Source organism: Plasmopara halstedii (assembly GCF_900000015.1).
Source record: "Plasmopara halstedii genome assembly, contig: Scaffold_555, whole genome shotgun sequence".
Taxonomy (NCBI): domain Eukaryota; phylum Oomycota; class Peronosporomycetes; order Peronosporales; family Peronosporaceae; genus Plasmopara; species Plasmopara halstedii.
Genome location: NW_020187475.1, coordinates 1,553,845 through 1,572,155, shown reverse-complemented (window position 1 = coordinate 1,572,155; position 18,311 = coordinate 1,553,845). Strand labels below are relative to the sequence as shown.

Here is an 18,311-nt window from a genome sequence, read left to right as displayed (position 1 = left end):
CCGGGTCAAGTGCCATCTTAGTGTTTTGGACTTGCTAATTACACGAATCTCTAATAGCTCACGAGCTCAAAAACTGTTGCCAGAAATTTATACGGCTGCAAAGATGAGAGGCCTGGTGCCATGAATGCTTCGAAACACTTCACCAAATCTAAATGCCGTGAAATGGCTAAGCATCATGAGGAAGAAATTTGATTATGCATCAGCTGTTCAAGAAACTCATCTGCTGGAGCTCACGAGGTTTAAATGGTCAGCTTTGTCGCCGGTGGTGCCAAATTACCAATAGAAACTGAATCAGATTGACACAAATTGTTTCTAAATGTTTCTGGAATTCCGATTGTAGAATCACCAAATAATTACACTGTTCAACATCAAGAAACCTCGAAATAGCCTTTGCCCACGACATCACGACATAAAAAACATTCTGCAGCGAGCCTTCTATGTTTATCTACATATTATAAATGTATTCTTGACATTAAATAAGCTCTTTTAATCGCTAACAAATTGTCAAATCTTGCAAAAGCTTTCACAGAAAATTGATTAAAACGAATTTGAATATGCAATCCCGTAAATTCTTCAGGCGGTTGAAGGTGCAATAGAATGTGCAAGAACCAGTTTGTGCAGTGTAGCTTGAACGTATAACCCCAGTGCTTTTTTTTCGAAGGATCTCGTGACTGTATGGGAATTTCGTCGTGTACAATTACTTGTGAAATCGAAGACGTACAAAATTGACTGATGCATTTTTGAGTTGTAAGTTGCCAGCGAGTCTTAGTCTGAGAAGACTCGCCTGCGTAATGGTCTTTGAAAAGTTGAGGAAAGTAATGTATTTTAGGGTCGTTACTCAGACACAGCGTGACCTTGCGTAAAAACAGGATATCTAGGTGCTTTTCTTGTGCAAGCCTAAATTTACAATTTCTCAAATCTATGTGAAAGTAATTTATAAGTTCTTTAACATCACGATGGATGGGGAGACATACTTCGGTGATGACTTCGGCCAGAAGATTGATCTCACGGTCCGCATCCGTGAGATCTTACGCAATTACCCTGGTAATCTGTCGTAAGACAAGGACAATAGGCTTGATTCTGACTTTTTTGCTTTTGCAGAGGGCACATCCGTCTTGAAAGAGATGGTGCAGAATGCGGATGATGCTGGTGCCACGGAGGTTAATTTCTGTCTGGACTACCGTCATCATCCAGTCACGGGGCTTGCATACGAAAAACTTGCACTGTTTCAAGGTTGGTCGAATTGAAAAGGGGTTACCACGTTTCTATTGACTGTATTACATTGTTGCTTTGGTTGTTTTTGTTAATTTTCTAGGTCCATCGCTACTTGTGCACAATAACGCCACGTTCAGCGAGGCAGACTTTCAGTCGATTCAGGTTTGGGACTAAGGGGCTTTGTACGGCAACTCATACTCAACGCAATTAAATGCTTGTGATGTTACAGCGCATTGGGGACTCGCTCAAAAAAACGGAATCGAAGGGGTGGAAGACTGGACGCTTTGGAGTCGGATTTAATTCCGGTACGCAAGTCATTGCAATATTTTAATGCTGGCCTATGATTAATGATACTTGCATGTTAAATATTCAAATTTTGCTTTACATACGCAGTGTATCACGTAACTGATCTTCCTGTCTTCGTAAGCGGCTCACAACTCGTCTTTTTTGATCCTCAGGTGTGTTTATAGTCAATAAGTGCGATGAGTCAATACAAATTGACCAACTTGGCATCATTATAATCATCATAGGCATGTCACCTACCAAATGTCAACCCTAGTAATCCAGGAAAGATGATCGATTATATTGCACATCCTACATTTGTGCATAAATTTCCAAACCAAATGTCTCCATTTCAATGCTTTGGGTGCAATTTTTTGGACCCCTTTCCGGTAAGCTGTGAGCTAGGGCGTTATGCGTGACCATTGTCTTATGTAAACAAGCTGAAATTTATGGCTGATATTTGTGCTGTGGTAGGGAACCATTTTTCGCCTCGCGCTCCGGACCAAAGAACAAGCACTGCGGAGTAACTTATCGGATCGTGCTCAAACGCCTGCAATGATGGCCGAAATGCTTGAGGAATTTGCTGACATTTTACCAACTGTATTGCTTTTCTTGCGAAATGTGTCGAAAATATTGATATGGGAATGGAATGTTGGTGAGAACGCCCCAACCGCTCGGCACGAAGTTATGATTCATGATATGACGCCGGAAATCAAAACAAAACGCTCACTTCAGTATTGCTCGACAGATCAGCATCCCACTTCGCACTTTTCAACCGATGGTTTGCAGCTTTGCTGGCTCATTTTTAGCTGTGAGGGCTTTGTACTAACCTTGTATGATACTCATAGGTGTTGTTTGTGACTATCCACTGACAATTAACTCTCACTATTGCACCAAAAGGATGACCAAAACATACGAATACTTAATAATGAATCAGCTTGGCGGTGGTACTTGCACCGAAATTGCTTGTAAGCCAAGTAACGCAAGCCAACGTCTTGTTCCATGGGGTGGTGTTGCTGTTCTAATGAACGGCGATTTTGCAAATTCTGCTAATAATGGCTTGGCGTTCTGTTTTTTGCCATTGCCCACACATACACATTTACCTGTGCACGTAAGTACATCTCACAAATCCACCAGATACCAATGAAAAGCACAAGTACTCAAAAATATTTGTGCTTTAGGTAAACGGGTATTTTGAACTTTCATCAAACCGTCGGGACATCTGGTTTGGCGAAGGTTTGAGTGGGGATGGACTGCTTCGAGCACAGTGGAATATTGCCTTACTGCGCGATGTGATTGCACCATGTTACGCCAGAGCAGTCTCACATCTCGCAAACAGTCAAATTCTAACTCCTGATCGACACGTCCGGTTACTACCGCAAGAATTTCCACCTGCTCCCTGGGACTCCTTAGCACACGCTTTCTTTTCGCTAATACGTTGTGTACCGTGCTTGTTTAGTGAAGTCGGAGGTGGGAGATGGGTAGCTCCCGCGGATAGTATGGTGATTCCCCACACACACTTAGACTCGAAGAAGCTAGAGCAATTGCTGATTCAAGATGGTTTTCCTATCGTCCGCAACTTGAACGAAAATCTAGAGCGTTCATTAATTAAGAGTGGAACGATATCGTCTTATGTCGTGCCACAAACCTTACGAGACGCATACAAAAACAAGCATTCTAGCCATGCCGGTGACCGATACGCGGTCAGGTGCATAGTAGACTTCATGCTAAGTGATCTGGAGCCATGTCGCTTGAATGTACTTGTCGGCGTCAAATTTCTGCCAGTGGCAGATGGAACTCTTCAGATGTTTGAAAATCACCTCACGTTTGATTCTAATCAGCTTGATAAATTGTGCTCGATGGGATTTGCGCGTCAACACGCTGCTCACGCGCTAGCAATTACGGGAAATTCCGGTGTGGACACGGCACTTGATTGGTTACTTCAAAATCCGATCTCTTCGGCCGTACTTCGAGAAAATGCTAAGAGAATTTATTCAATCCCAAATTATGATGAGCTGAAGTTGCTGGAAAAAGCACGTTGCCATTTGGTGGATATTGAAGCCATCAGTGTATCTGGACTAGAGCTTTTATCGTCAAATGAAGTGCAAATGCAGCTGAATTTACAGCCGCTAACATTTCAAGAGTTTGAAGCTATGCTGGCTGTGGTTTTGCCTGCTTCGTGGTTTGGAAAAGTTACAGCCACCTGGAGTGAAACAGATGATGGAGATGAACCAAACGAGGAATGGTTTCGACAATTATGGAAATATATTGGCCCTAGCAGGCATCTTTCATTGCTCAAAGATACATGGCCTATTGTGCCAACATCATCACACAAAGTAGCGCAGCTGAGCAGTCTAAGTGGGGTTTTGAGCGCCGATTTAATTCCTGATGGATGCCTCAGTAGTCTACAAAAGCTACAAATTCCTGTGCTTCTTCCAAATCTCTTCGCATCTTTTCAGCCGAACCCAAAAGTGTGGCAATATATACACCAACCAACCCCCGTCGGTGTGTTATCCTGCATTGATGTTGCGTTAGGCAAAAAAAAACTGGATGAAGTAATCACATCTTTTGAGCCCACCGACGCGGGTGACCGGGATCACCTGCTTAAATTTCTGATGTCTGGGGATATCAGTGACATGAAAGCAGACCACCAGAAAGTTTGCTGCAAGCTGCCTATTTTCCGGGGTTTTAAAAGCATATCGCAAATGGAAGTGTTTGACGCTCAGTGGGTCAGTAATCATGGTGACTCAGTTTGCGAACCTTTTTCGTATGTGTTTGTGTCACTAGCCGAGATAAGAGAACGGCAGCAGGAGCCTATGATATGCATTGGCGTGGCTGAGACTTTTCTTGACGAAAACTTTGTTTTTGTAGAAGAAGGCGACTTAACGCTAGCAAACTTCTTGTCGCACTTGGGTGCTCGGCAAATCTCTAAAGTGGAGTTTTACGCGAAGCATCTTATTCCTCGCATCGTTCGAATTGACCTTACTGCCCGCATAAATCTCGTGTATCACATGCTTTTTGAATTACCACATTTGATGGCGCAGGATGATGAAGGCATTTTGTCACGATTAGTAGAGACTGCCGTGATATACCCCACGATGGCAGGCGATTTGAAATCGATCGGAGACTTGTATGATCCAGAGATTGACGACTTCATGGACATAATGGACGAATCTTTTTTTCCAGCCCTAGAGCTACAAGATCCCCAGCCACTGTCTGCACTTAGAACAATAGGACTACAGCGCACATTGTCTCGACGGTCCATTCTGTCATTGGCGGTGTCCTTAGAAAATACACAGAAAAAAATCGTGTCGGGTAGCGCTGGGCAAAACGGTGCTGATGTAGATGATTTGTGTGCAAAGCTGCGCTCCCGCTCAGTTCGATTTTTTCAGTATGTGGATTCACATATAGACCAGCTAGTAGCGCCACGTACACTGCGCCGACATGCGTATACTCAAGTAAAGACACGCAAAAAAGTCAAAAGAATTCAATTCCTGCGAAGTCTTATAGGCGATGATCGCTCGCGCAAACTTGATACAAGTCAGGATAACAACGTGCCAAGCGCAGAAGAGCTGGGTGATCAAGCTATGGAGAATGCAGAAATAGAAGATTTTAAAGCGAAGCTAACAATCATTGAATGGATTCCAGTGTGCGAGACTAATCCGCACCCTGCCGCACCATGGTATCAAGAGGGAAAGAGAGTCATCGTTGCATCCTCGCAGCAGTCCCGTCCAATAAAGCAGTTATGGCTATGCTCCTCTCAATTTCACATTATTAAGTCCTCGGTGCACTCAGAAGTTTTGCGGGAAATTTTAGGCTGGGAAAAGCGCCTACCAGTTCAGACGATTGCTACTCAGCTTAAAAAGATATCAGAACTATTTGACAGCCGTCGGACGCAACGCAATAGTAGTGGGCCACATTCCAGTGATACTCACGTGATTTGGCCCGCGGTGTACAATATTTATCAGATGTTATCTGTATTTTTTGAGACCGAGCAGGAGTCCACTCGCCGTGAAGAAGTTCTAACGATCTTATCGAGAAGCGGCAAGTATGTGTGGGTGGGTGACCGCTTTGTGTCGGCAAGTCATGTGGCTACGGTGACGATTGTAAATGCAGAGCCATATTTGTACTCGGTTCCCAATGAGCTACTTCATTTTCGACCTTTCTTGAAGACGGTTGGAGTTCGAGAAAGGTTTGCGTTGGCGGACTATGTCTATGTTCTTGAAGCTATGTACAAGGATTCTCTAAATGTGATGACCTCAAATGAAGGTCACACAGACGCAGCTCCTCTCTCCAGCGATAGGCTGACGACAGTGATTGGACTAATTCAGCTGATTAGTGACACGCTGCAACATCACTCCGATTACGAATTGTTTGCTCCCGATCGCAATGGAGTGCTTCATTTAGCATCAAGTTTGACATTTGATGATGCTCCTTGGCTGGACAAATTCAGTAACGAAACCTCATTAGAAAAGACTCGATTTATCCACTCTAAAATCTCGAACGACGTTGCGGCGAAAATTGGATCCCGTCCGTTGCGCAACCAATTGCTCAGTGAAAGTGGCCGGGAAGATTTGAATTTTGGTGGCGTCGAGGCGTTTGGGCAGACTGAAGCACTTACAAAGCGAATCGCGCACATTCTAGAACAGTATCCGGATGGGCCAAATATAATTAATGAACTCATTCAGAATGCCGATGATGCGGGTGCCACGTGTGTTTCCATTCTATACAACAACTGCACATACGGAACTTCTTCGTTGTTAAGCCCCTCAATGGCGAAATGGCAAGGGCCGGCTCTTTATTGCGTAGGTTTTTTGTATGTTGAATGTGTTCCATCGATTAATTTTCTTACCATGATCTATGTGAGTGCAGTACAATGACTCTGAGTTTACTGATAAAGATTTTATCAATCTTGCAAGCATAGGTCAAGCAAGCAAACTGCAACGTGCAACGACCACGGGGCGATTTGGACTTGGCTTCAATTCCGTGTACCACTTTACAGACTTACCATCAATTGTTTCAGCCAAGTCAATTGGTACGCTTTTGGTTGTGCTTTTACTGTGTTAAGGCATCTGTATATTCTTATGTTTGACTATGATAAATGCAGTGATATTCGATCCTCATGCAACTCATTTGCCCCACATATCGGCCGCGAATCCGGGAATGAAGATTCGCTTCGCAAACGCAAACATTGTGAAGCAATTTCCCGACCAATTTGCGCCATTTAAGAATGTGTTTGGATGTGACATGGAACACCACTACAAAGGCACTCTGTTTCGTTTTCCACTTCGAAATAGCACTCTCGCAGAAATCAGTCAGATCAAACGTCGGGGCTATTCACACTGCGAAATCGTCGATTTATTCAAAAGCTTCCAGGGGTCGATAATTGACACGATGTTGTTTCTTCGGAATGTTCGCAATGTCAACGTGTATTTTCAGACGAAAATTGATCAACCACCTGTATTTCTGTATGGTGCAGAAGTGCCAGCAGAGGAGCGTCGTGAATCATGGCGAAAAATTGATTATTTTTTGCGGACCGATCATTTATCGGAAACTGATGTTACGACGGAACTTAGCGCAAAACGAAATCTTTACAAACGCTTGCGGTCTACTCCAACCGAAGATTTGCCCTACGTGACCCAAGTGCTTAATATTCGACGTCGTGAACATCAAGAAATGATCCTTCGTTTTGAAGAAATGAAAAATCAAAAAGAATTCAAAATAGACGATGACACGGTACAGATGCGCATAAAAGATGAGATGGAGGAGATGGAGGAGAGTATAGAAAAATACTTGATATGCAACCAAATTGGTGGGGGAAAGGCCCGCGAAATGGCGTGTTCCGCGGAGAACGAGTCTTTGAAACTTATTCCGTGGGTAGGCATAGCTGGTCGTATTGACGGAGTACCACTGGAAGGCCGAGCCTTTTGCTTCTTACCTCTTCCCGTTCGTAATGGCTATCCAGTCCATGTAAACGGCTATTTTGAACTGTCCTCAAATCGACGCGACATCTGGACCGGAGACGATATGAATGGCGATGGAAAATTGCGGTCAGAATGGAACGCAAAGCTGCTGACGGATGCAGCTGCACCCGCCTACCTAAACTTTTTATTAACAGCGAAAGCTATATGTCAGGAGGATCCCTCTCAGTATTTGTCGTTTTTCCCAACGTGTCTACCTTCCAGTCCTTGGAATGGCGTTGCTCTTGAACTTTTTCGCATCATGAAAAACAAACCAATTTTTCTTGCGTCAACAAGCCAGCATATGAATGACAGAATAATGAGATCTCCAAGCAACTTTGTCGCTCCTGGCTCCTGCATTTTAGTTGACGACACCATTAGTGAGTGGAGAATTCTTGAAGACGCACTGGGCACAGCATCACTAACGACAGTGCAACTGCCGGTAGGAATACGCAATCTCTTAATTCAAAGCAATGCTGTTTGTGGAGCGATGACACCCGACTATTTTCGACGGCTTGCGCGACAAGGAAATTTTCTTCCAGGTTTGGCTCAAAACTCGCTAAAGCGAGTTGTTCAATTCTGTCTGTCGGATTTATTGAATTCGCCTTTTTCTTCTGCGGCTCAAGCTCTCAACCATTTACCGCTACTGCCGCTTATGAATGGAAAGTTTGAACGACTGTGCTTTATTGATGGAAACTTGCAAAATGATGACACTGACACTGACATGGACAAAAAACAGCGCCAGATATTATATTTTGGGAATGTAATCGAGGAACAACTCTTAGTTGGCTTTCATCATCGACTTGTAAGCAGAGAGTTTAAGGAGTTGTTTGATCAGCTACCCACTCTGTATGAAACCTCGAATCTTGGTGTGTTAAATCTTGATATCATACTAGAACAATTTTTGCCGCAAGTGTTGGGCCGTAGCTGGCACAAAGTTGAGAAAAATGTGTTTGCCCTTGCGTCGCCTTTAGAACCTGAGGGAACTCAAGCTAAAAAAGACTGGTTGCGCTTGTTATGGACGTATGCAGAATCCCTGCTCCAGACGATAGAGCAACCGCCCCAAAGTTTTGTGAAATTGCCGTTGGTTCCCGTATTGTGCGACGAAGAAAATCGGTGGATTTGTCTCTCGTCTAACGTCAGCCTTGTTTTGCCTGATGCGCAAGTGTCATCGAGTGTTCTCAATCAATTGCAGCACGTTCTGGCGAAGGTCGACGTTTACATAGTGAATACGTCATACGTAAGCGGTGAAAGGTGTTTGCGGTGGCTGTTAGCACGGAAGTATGCTTATAAGGTCACTTCGGATGGGGTTCTGGCAGCCATGAGCCGTAGTCAATTTCAACATGACCGTCATAGCTTTGATGACATTTTTGCTGCAACGACGGCTGGCGAGCGGCAGGTGCTATGTGATTTTTTTGCTCGAAATACCTTTGACACCATATCAAAGGATTTCCAGTCAGTTCTTTTTGAGATTCCTATATTCCCTGTGTATACAAATCAAACAGGTGATACCCAAATCAGCAGTGCTGCGCGTTATGTCAGTTTAAGTCGAGGAGGCTACTTACCTGACATGGATGTAGATAGCGCAATTCTTGATAGCTCATTTTTTTGCGCTGAAAAGCAGACGCTACGAAGATTTTTGCGAGATTGCGGTATAGATGAATGGACCTCCACAAAGATTTTGCTGGATCATGTTTTCCCACGGTTGCAGGTGTTAGAAAGACAGGATGCTGATCTGGTCGATTCTGTAATTGTTAGTGCCCTGGAGACTCTCTCTCACCATCAACGAAATAATTCACGATTTCGCGACTTTGTTACATCCCAAGCCATCATACCGTCAAGGAAACGAGTATTTCGGGAAATTCATCAGCTACACGATCCTAGTGTGAGCGAATTGAGCGAACTTGTGGGAGATAACAGTCTTCCAGCTCAGGCTTTTTCGACCCCATCAATGATTCACATTTTGCGGTCGCTGGGGCTTCAAACTGGATTATCCTGTCAAGCTGTGCTGGAAAGTGCGCGGTCCATTGAAGCGATGTATTCTGAATGCGGTGGTGAACTTGCTGAATCGGCGTCTTTAAAAGCCCACAGCCTGTTATCAATTGTCAATAAACACTTTGATATGATGATGCTCGAATCGAACGCAAGTGATCCCGTCACCGAGAATCAAGAAAATAGTGGGAATAGATCTCAAGATATTGCAGCAAGCCTGAAAGAAATTTGTTGGTTACCTATCAAGCTGGAATCACCTGATCCCGCAATGCCATGGAAAAGACTAGTTAAAAATGGCAACAATCAACCAATACTTTCAAATGCAGCGCAAACACGCCCTATGAAAGATGCGGTAAGCACTGTCAATTTGCCTTGGTGTGATGACTTAAAGAGAATAATATGTCTAACTCGTCGTTTTATCTTGGTTAAGTGGTACTGCTCTTCTTCAATGGATATTCTGGACGGCGAACTCATATCCAAAGAGCTCATTCGTGCGTTTGGATGGAGCGAACAAATTGAATCTTATGTAATAGCAAAGCAGCTCGAAGCCATTGGCTTGCGATGGCAAGAATATAGCCGCAAAATTGAGGCCGATACGTCGCCGCCGTCTTTCAAGTTGCCTAGCTGGCGATTTCCGCTATCGGAAATTCAATCAATGTATGATGTTCTTGAATATCATCGCTTGTCAGACGGAGAAGGTTGGCAAACGTCTCCAGTATATCGCAAGCTTGCAAATGCTTTATGGATTTGGACAGGCAAAGAATTTGTTTACCCTTGTCAGATTGCTGTTAAGAGTGATGCCGCCTTAGAGCCTCTATTGTATTGCTGTCCGAGTGAACATATTATTCCACGATCGCTACTAACTTCTATCGGTATTAAAACATCTTTTTCAACGGCTGATTACCTTGAGGCATTGATACGACTGCCAAGAAACGTAGCTTTGACCGAAAAGCAAGTGGCGGCATGCCATAAGATCTATCAAATCCTGGCAGACGACACAGCATCATTAGAGGCAGCCTTGAGCTCGTTTGTGTCACAAGACATGGTTTTGCTGGATCAGTCCAATTGCCTTGTTCCTTCTATGCAGTTGGTTTTTGATGACATGGAATGGGACGAGTCACGAGAAGTACGGCGTGGAACGACGTTTGTATCAAGTAAAGTTCCAAAATCTGTAGCGGGATTGCTCGGTGCAATGTCATTACATTCCAAACTCGCTCAGACGTCTGTAACCAGTCGGCGTGTAATGTGTCCATCTGCAGATATCTTGCAGAGTGTCTTACCGTCGAAATCTGAATGGCATCATGCGCTACTTTGGGAAACAATATTTGCAGCCGAGCGATTAGGAGGAAAACAAGTAGACTTTTTTCTAGATTACCGACATCATCCTTCGCAGCGTGTGATCCAGCCATCGTTACAAGCGCTGCAAGATGAAGCGTTGTGCATCCACATTCACGATCTCGTACTGAGTGAGCACGATATTGACAACTTGTACGATAAAGAGTCTCCGCGCGCAGGGCTTCTTTGTGGTTTTTTTGTGTCGGACTGCATGCAGATTTTGAGCGGAGAGCGCTATTATATTCTGGATCCAACTGGTAGCTATCTGTCATCATCGACTGGAACAACAGCTGTCCCGGCAAGTATAGGTCGACAGTACGAAGTGCTTAGCCAAGGTTTTGTTCGATATCCTGACCAGCTACTACCATTTACAACCCTTCCTTCTTGTTCAAGCAAGGTATCTCATGAGACGCGAAGTACATTAATCCGATTTCCCTGGAGAAAGTCAGAGACGGCTAGACCATCTTATATGCTGGATGCGGATAAAGCGGACAAGTTGGTTACATTCATTAAGGCACAGCTATACCAGACGTTGATATTTACAGAATCTATTCACCGGATTTCACTTTGGAGTGTGGGCAAAGAATCTGAATTTGCATCCCATTGCCATGGTGAAGTAAGTCTTCATGCGATCGAGCGTACGCTTCAGAAACGAAACATGACACGAAAGAATCAAGACTGGAAGAAAAGGTTTTCTCTGCAAAGTTTTTTTAAGAGCCCAATGACACCGGAAAACCAAATGAAGTTTGTAGTAAATCTTGAGCTGGAAAACAAGCAGTATCGTGACACTTGGCTGTTCGCTGATAATATCGGCATGGGGAGAAGCCGTGATTTGGCCTGCACCCCGGTACACGAGATACTCGACTCGATGCCATACGTGAGCGTTGCGTGCCATATTTTTCGCGACAACAGCCCACCTCCTCGACTTCGCGGTCGAGTTTATGATATTGTATGCTCGCATCAACATACGGGACTACCAGTCCACGTGAATGGTAGTTTTAAAAAGACACTGAAGGACAAGCAATTTGCACTGACCACGATTGCGAATTCAAGCGGTCAAAAAGAAAACTCAGGCAGCGCAAGCGGTAGCGAGTTACAGATCGCATCTGAATGGAATCGCATTCTACTAGAAGACGGTGTCTCGGATGCGTACGCAAAACTTCTCGTGCTTGCCAAGCGGTGCTATGAAAGGTCTTATCCGAAGGCTCTTTACAATATTTGGCCTACAATACACAAGGTAAGTGTTGCCATTTGAAAACCATATCGGCGTAGCCACCATGTTAACCAGTGATAATGCAGCGTGGAAGAGGCACAGATTTTGGCATGATAGTGCAGACACATGTTTTCCATTCTGTTAGTACACGAGAGCTATTCCTATGCTCTGACGGGAATTTTCGTGCCTTGAATAACGTCTACCAGCTCGACTTGGGCGGCATGAATCTTCAGGTAGCATTCATTTACAAGACAAAGAGTTGCCCGTTCCATGCCATACTAATTCGTCAATGATAATGCTTAAACAGGTGTCTTCATTTGCTCAAATGCACTTTCCAGCACTAAAGATACCGACACAAATTCTGCAAGATTGCTCTCGCCTTCTACCGTCGCGCCTTCATGCTTTAACACCGCGAGTTATGCGTCGTTTCTTGAGGAGCGTGAGTAGCTCAGAGGTTCATTCCGATGTATGCTTATCCTTGCTCGAATATTGTCTAAGTGATTTGCCATTCCCGTTACCAAGCGAAACGGATCCAATTTGGGCTGAGTTTCACGGACTTTCACTACTGCCTCTGGAAGATGAGAGCATTGGTGTGCTTCGGGTAAATCAACGCCGCACGAGCTATATTGTCGCTTCATTCAACCAAATTGAACTGCTCCGACCACTACGAAATCTTTTTATCTCATTAGCCACAAGGCAAAGACTTTCCAAGTACTTTTCAGATGCTCGCTTCACCTCAGTTTTTGGAATAGTTTCTTTTTCCATTAAAATTTTGTCGGAAAATATTGATCGTGTGCTTCCGCTGTCGTGGAAAAACCAAGATGTGGTCAATTGGGATCGAAGCTCGCCGATTGAAATTGACGAGCTGTGGCTTTACCGCTTTTGGCAGTGCGTACATTTTGATCGCCGTTCTTTGGAATACTTTGCGAGCTGGCCATTAATACCCACAAAGGATTCACGACTCGTCTCATGTGCTAAGAGGGATATGGCAGTTTGTGTCTGGGATGGTTCGGCTGATAGTGAAATATCAGCTCTGGTTGCTAAAGCCTTTCAGACTTCTACTACGGAGCATGAAAACAAAATGGCAGATATTGAGGCTGAATGCAAGCGGTTGATAGACCTTAGCTTGGCTAAATTTAAACAAGACGATGAAATAGCTGAAGACAGAAGCTCAGATGGTGAAGAAAGTGGCGAAGACGAGGCAGAAAGGGAAGAGAATGATGAGGATCAGAATGCTGAGGATGGTGGGAAAAACTCTGCACATGACATTGAAATTCGATCTCCAATTGGCGACATCAGCGATGTGATTGAAGATCCATCAGCCGAAAGAGCACAGATTTCAAGTGTCGGTAGTTATGCGGGAAGCGAAGACACTGAGGAAAGTGGTCTTACAATTTCTGGTCCTGTCTTTTTAAACACCAACTCTGGTGAAAATAACATTCACAGGTCTGAAACTGTTTTTGGCGAGGATTTCACCACTTCTATGTATCCAATTGAAGATGGAGCACTCGAGTTCTGTAGTCGCGAGACTCTTCACAACGTTCTAATGGATTTGAACGTACCAATGCTGGAGCTTGCTTATCTTGGGGGTCAAGAGCACGATGTTGTACCACGTAGTACGGATCTCGCTATAGTTGTTCTTGAAGGATTTCTTGCATCTTTATGGAAAGAGCTCGGCTGGAAAAAACTGAAGGAAACAAACGCTGTACTCATTGCCGGGCTTTTTGCTCATTATAGCGAGACTTGTGGGGGCTTTAATCGCGTTCAACTGGAAAAACTTAAACAACTTCCAATTTACGTAAATATTCGCAGCGTACCTTGCGCAATGAACGGCTCTAATGAATATTATTTGATTCCACCAGACCTCGACTTAACAGACATTCCACTACCTTCAAATGCACAGCAGTGCTTTCTCAAGAGTCATCCGAGCCTAACTTCTTTTTATAAGGAGCTCGGAGTGAATGAAATGAGCGACAGCAAGCTACTTATTTACATTTTTCCAATGTATAGTGACTTAGTGGAAACACAACGCGAGCAAGTGCTGAATGTCTTGCTGCACAAATGGCAATCACTACGTGGCAATGCCGAATTGACAGCTATACTCAAGGCATCGGCTCTTTTTAAGGAGGATGAAAGCGAGGGCACATGCTATTTTCCAGCAAGTGCTTACTGCGATCCCCGAAACAAGATTCTAGCTACAATATATGCTGGGTCTCGCGGTCATTTTCCTGCACTTCGTTATCAAACACCTGAGTGGCTAGATTTGATGGGTGAAATAGGTCTGCAAACCGAAGTTACGGTCGATATTTTTATCGAATGCGCGCAACGCATCGATGGACAGTGTTCAGGTAAACAGGCTCTGACACCTGAGGACGAGCAATTTACCACAACATTACACGAGTATTTTGTCCAGAATTTTGAAAAATTTGATCGGTCACGATCGTTCTTTGAGCAAATAGCGACGTTGTCGTTCGTCCCAGCAGTTGTGTATGAACACGTATCAAGGTCCATGAAAGGAGATGGAATAGTCACGTTGGAAAGTGAAGGACAGCTAACGTCGCGGTTAGTTGTCCGCAGATACTCAGATTGTGCGGTTCCAGATGATCAAGCGCTAGTGTTTTCTACAACACCAATATTAGCAAATACAGCAGTGCCACCGCGCGTTCTTTATAGCCGTTTAGGAATCAGATCGCCACCTTCACAAGACCAAGTTGTTAAACATCTGCTGTCTATCACATCAATTTCGTCTCGATTACTCGAGTGGCAGTTCTTTTTACCCATGAATGTTGTGTTTCAGGCAATTTTTAGTTATCTACAGGAACATTGGGATGAACTGGGAACGGAAACCCAACAGCGTTTAATACATGCGGCTGTGATTCCTGTTGGTTCTACTCTAGTGAAAGGCTCTCGCTTGTTTTTTCATTTGGACGAGAATTTGGCACCACTTATGTTTGAAGTTCCTCGTGTGTTTGGGGCGTATGACTCTCTATTCAGACATATGGGTTCTAAAGAAGCCCCTCAAGTGGGTGATTACATTTCGTTACTACATGACTTGAAGGAAGAAAGTTGTGGTAGTCCGCTTAACCTGAATGAATTAGTAGCAGCTGCTCGAGCGATCAATCTTCTTGTCGCAGCGATGGACGAGTCTAACTATCAACTCATGCAAAAAGATAAGTGTAACATTTTTCTTCCATCAACCTCAGCGGTCATGCAGTCAATGTTGGGGATGGTATTTAACGACTCTGCATCGCTTTGTTCAAAAGTTGATCTCATGGAACTGCATGTCGTCCACCCTCGTATTAGCATGAGGTGTTGCAAAAAGCTTGGCGTACCAGGAATTACCAGTATTGTGACAGAAGAATTAGACGGTAGCGATCTTCTAACTGAATTTGTTAGTGATGAAATTGCACATATCAGCAGCGTGCTGGCCTCGCAGCACTTTGCTCACGGTTTGCGTAAGATTATTACTGCTCAACAGCAAAAAGCCTCTTCATATGATACGTTCGAATTTATTCCCGACTTTGAAGATCTCAACCAAAGGATCATGGATCTGTCGGCGTATGAAGTCAAATGTGTAGCGGAGCTGCACACACGCTTTGTCGCAAAGTTGGAGTTTCCTACCCGCAGAATTGATGTGACTAAGACATCGCGCAGAGGAAGTTTGTCATTCTTGGACCAGGAACGACAACGAATATATATTTTAAAACGGACGCAGGAGGAGCACTTTGAAACGCAAATACGAACGAGCCATTTAGTCGCTCGGTGTGTTAATCAGCTCTTGGGAGGAGTGTTGCAGGATTGCTCTGTGCTTGAGTCTATCATGACCTGCGATGAGTTGGCAATTCCCGACGTGTTGCAGCTGCTTGACATTTACGAAGATCCTATGCTTATCGTGGAGAAAATTCGCGGAGTATTAGGACAGCCTCTGTGTGAGACGGACTATGCTAACGTGGAGCTGGCACCTTTACGCTCTTGTCTATCTGGAGAGCTCGTCGCCGTAGAAGATGAAAGAGGAAGATTATGCTACGGTAAGACTTTACGAGGAGAGGCTAGCGACGTCGAAGGTGTTAGTCGATACTTAGTGAGGGTCGACAGCTTGACTACTCGATGGATGTTAGCCACGCAATTGTATTTCTTCCGCTCGGCTCGCGTGGGAACTAATGGCAGCAGTGCTAGCCTACGGACCGAGAGGGAAGAATATGTTGAATTGCCCCAGTCAGTCATAGCAATTAAACCAGAAGCCCAAAGCACTGACAAAGTATCCAGCAGATTGGTTGTTGCGGCATCTGAAGGGGTGGTTCCCTCGTCGAACATTCTGTCCGCTGTAAATGAATTATTGTCCCGTCTAAATGTAACACTGGACACGAATGTCGAGGATCTGGTGGCTGAGAATGCTCGACTGCAGCGCCGTTTGGAGTTAGCTGAAGCAGGTCGCCGTGCAGCCGTGAGCCGAATTGACTCGGCGAATCGCGAGAGGAAGGAGATGCAGGACTCGCTTATATGTGCTGTGTGTCTAGAGAACAAGGTGGACCGCGTATTGATCCCGTGTGGTCATATTTACTGCACATCATGTATACAACAGTTGCCACGACCCTCATGCCCTATTTGCCGCGAGGGCATTATATCAAGTTCAGTGTTTCATGTTCCATCCTAATCAACATTACAGAGCCTATTTGCTTTGGTTTGCTGCTTGCGAGGCTTTTAAGTCGTTGGGATACACTGAATTCATTTCGAAATGAAGTAGCAATGCTAATCCAATTCATCGTCTGCAAAATTTCCATTATAGAAGCGGCAGTTTTACGCACTGCTCTACGCCAGGATATTTGGGCAACTCCAGTTGAAATTCGTCCGCCAGCGATCTACATAAAAACGATTTCACTTCAGTGTATTGCACAATATCTTGTCGACAATAGCCTCACCTCGGTAAAAAGCGTCCTCCAATATAGTGGACCTTATCAGAACCTGTAAAGTACTGTGCACAGAGCTTTGGAGCCGTCAGCGATATCAGCATGTGTGGGTCCAATCCAGTACCATCTTCATTTCCTATCACGCAAACTATAACATCAAGTTTTTCTGGATTGGAATTGCTATGATGATAATTGCACCTTTTTCAACATGCCACCCTGATGGGATATCAATTGAGACTATTGGGGTTTGACACTTTCGAATTGTATCGACAATGTGGTCAAACGGCGGACGAATGCTTCCAGAGAAGCTGAACCCGAATATGCCGTCCAAAATGATATCGTAAGTAGAATCCACGCTTGAGCTACAAAACGAGTACCCACCACAAATTATCAGCACTAGACGCAACCTTTCCAACCACTTTCATACGCATCCTGAATCTGTTCAATAAATGGAATCTTCAATTGTTCACATTGCGTCACTAGTCCCTGTTTAAATAGTCCCCGTATCACCAACTTGATCAGATCTTTGTCATATTGTAAGAAACGATTATAACGCAAGACCTGAAAAAGAGGCTTCGCACTACGCTTTGGGTGCAAAATGGTCGGCTGATACCCGAAATGCTATAGCAAACGTCCATTCGGGATTTGAATCTCAAGCTAATATTGCTCTGGTAAATCAAAATTCTCTACCACTAAATGGCGTGCTGCTACCAGCGCATCGCCCCTTAGCATAAAGCATTTTTAAATTTACCAGGATCAATACGTTGGTCTAATATTTTTTTGGAAATTGCGCCCTTACCCATTGTTACCCGGACCTGCAACTACGAGCACGCGTTTAAAACTCTCAGTTGGCGTAGACGACATTGAAGTTAGAGGATACTGCTTTCCGATCGCTGCAGCCACACTAAGTCCCGCGAGTTCCATGAGCTGGTCAATGCTAAATCCGTGCATTGCGCTCATAAGCTTCTCATCCAAGCGCTGTGCTTCGCGCTGCCCCAAATACTGTGTTATAGTCGCAGGCATGGTATCGTAAGTTACTAAGTTATGAGTAAAGGATATCTTTGCAGCGGATTACCCTCGTCATTCTGATCACAGATTGATTCATGGAACTATATGAAAATTATAGTATTCCATAGGACGGTATGCAGGTCTTTTCTTTTTGCATATTCGATGCTATCAACTTGTTATTGATTACAAAAACATCAGCCTTACTCTTACCAAGAAATTGCTGGCCGGCCTTAAGTATTTTAGTGCAATGAGATTACCGGGGCGCTTTAAAGGATTGAGCTGTCTATCGACAAAGATGCTATTCAGGAGTGACAGACCATGTGAATCAATCAATCCAAAACCATCGTTAGGATTTGGAGCTAGATTTAAACTACACTTGAAGCGGCAGTGTATGGCGAT

At 44.3% G+C, this 18,311-nt stretch overlaps 2 protein-coding genes across 2 annotated transcripts; one reads left to right on the top strand and one right to left on the bottom strand.

Moving 5' to 3' along the window:
- Nucleotides 1-956: 956 nt before the first annotated feature.
- On the top strand, nucleotides 957-16,651 carry PHALS_11839 (Zinc finger, RING-type, conserved site; the record flags this gene model as incomplete). Its single annotated transcript, XM_024727274.1, has 14 exons — nucleotides 957-1,044; nucleotides 1,102-1,233; nucleotides 1,316-1,377; nucleotides 1,445-1,520; nucleotides 1,609-1,673; nucleotides 1,746-1,886; nucleotides 1,972-2,278; nucleotides 2,346-2,608; nucleotides 2,679-6,302; nucleotides 6,370-6,532; nucleotides 6,605-9,801; nucleotides 9,880-12,021; nucleotides 12,084-12,230; nucleotides 12,305-16,651. 14 exons carry the CDS (start codon nucleotides 957-959, stop codon nucleotides 16,649-16,651), a joined length of 14,754 nt encoding a protein of 4,917 aa, XP_024577867.1.
- A 126-nt stretch (nucleotides 16,652-16,777) lies between these two features.
- On the bottom strand, nucleotides 16,778-18,009 carry PHALS_11838 (family domain-containing protein; the record flags this gene model as incomplete). Its single annotated transcript, XM_024727273.1, has 8 exons — nucleotides 16,778-16,856; nucleotides 16,917-17,040; nucleotides 17,103-17,266; nucleotides 17,332-17,390; nucleotides 17,466-17,525; nucleotides 17,595-17,628; nucleotides 17,704-17,906; nucleotides 17,980-18,009. The coding sequence occupies 8 exons, from the start codon at nucleotides 18,007-18,009 to the stop codon at nucleotides 16,778-16,780; spliced, it is 753 nt and encodes a 250-aa protein (XP_024577866.1).
- Between the last annotated feature and the right edge of the window lie 302 nt (nucleotides 18,010-18,311).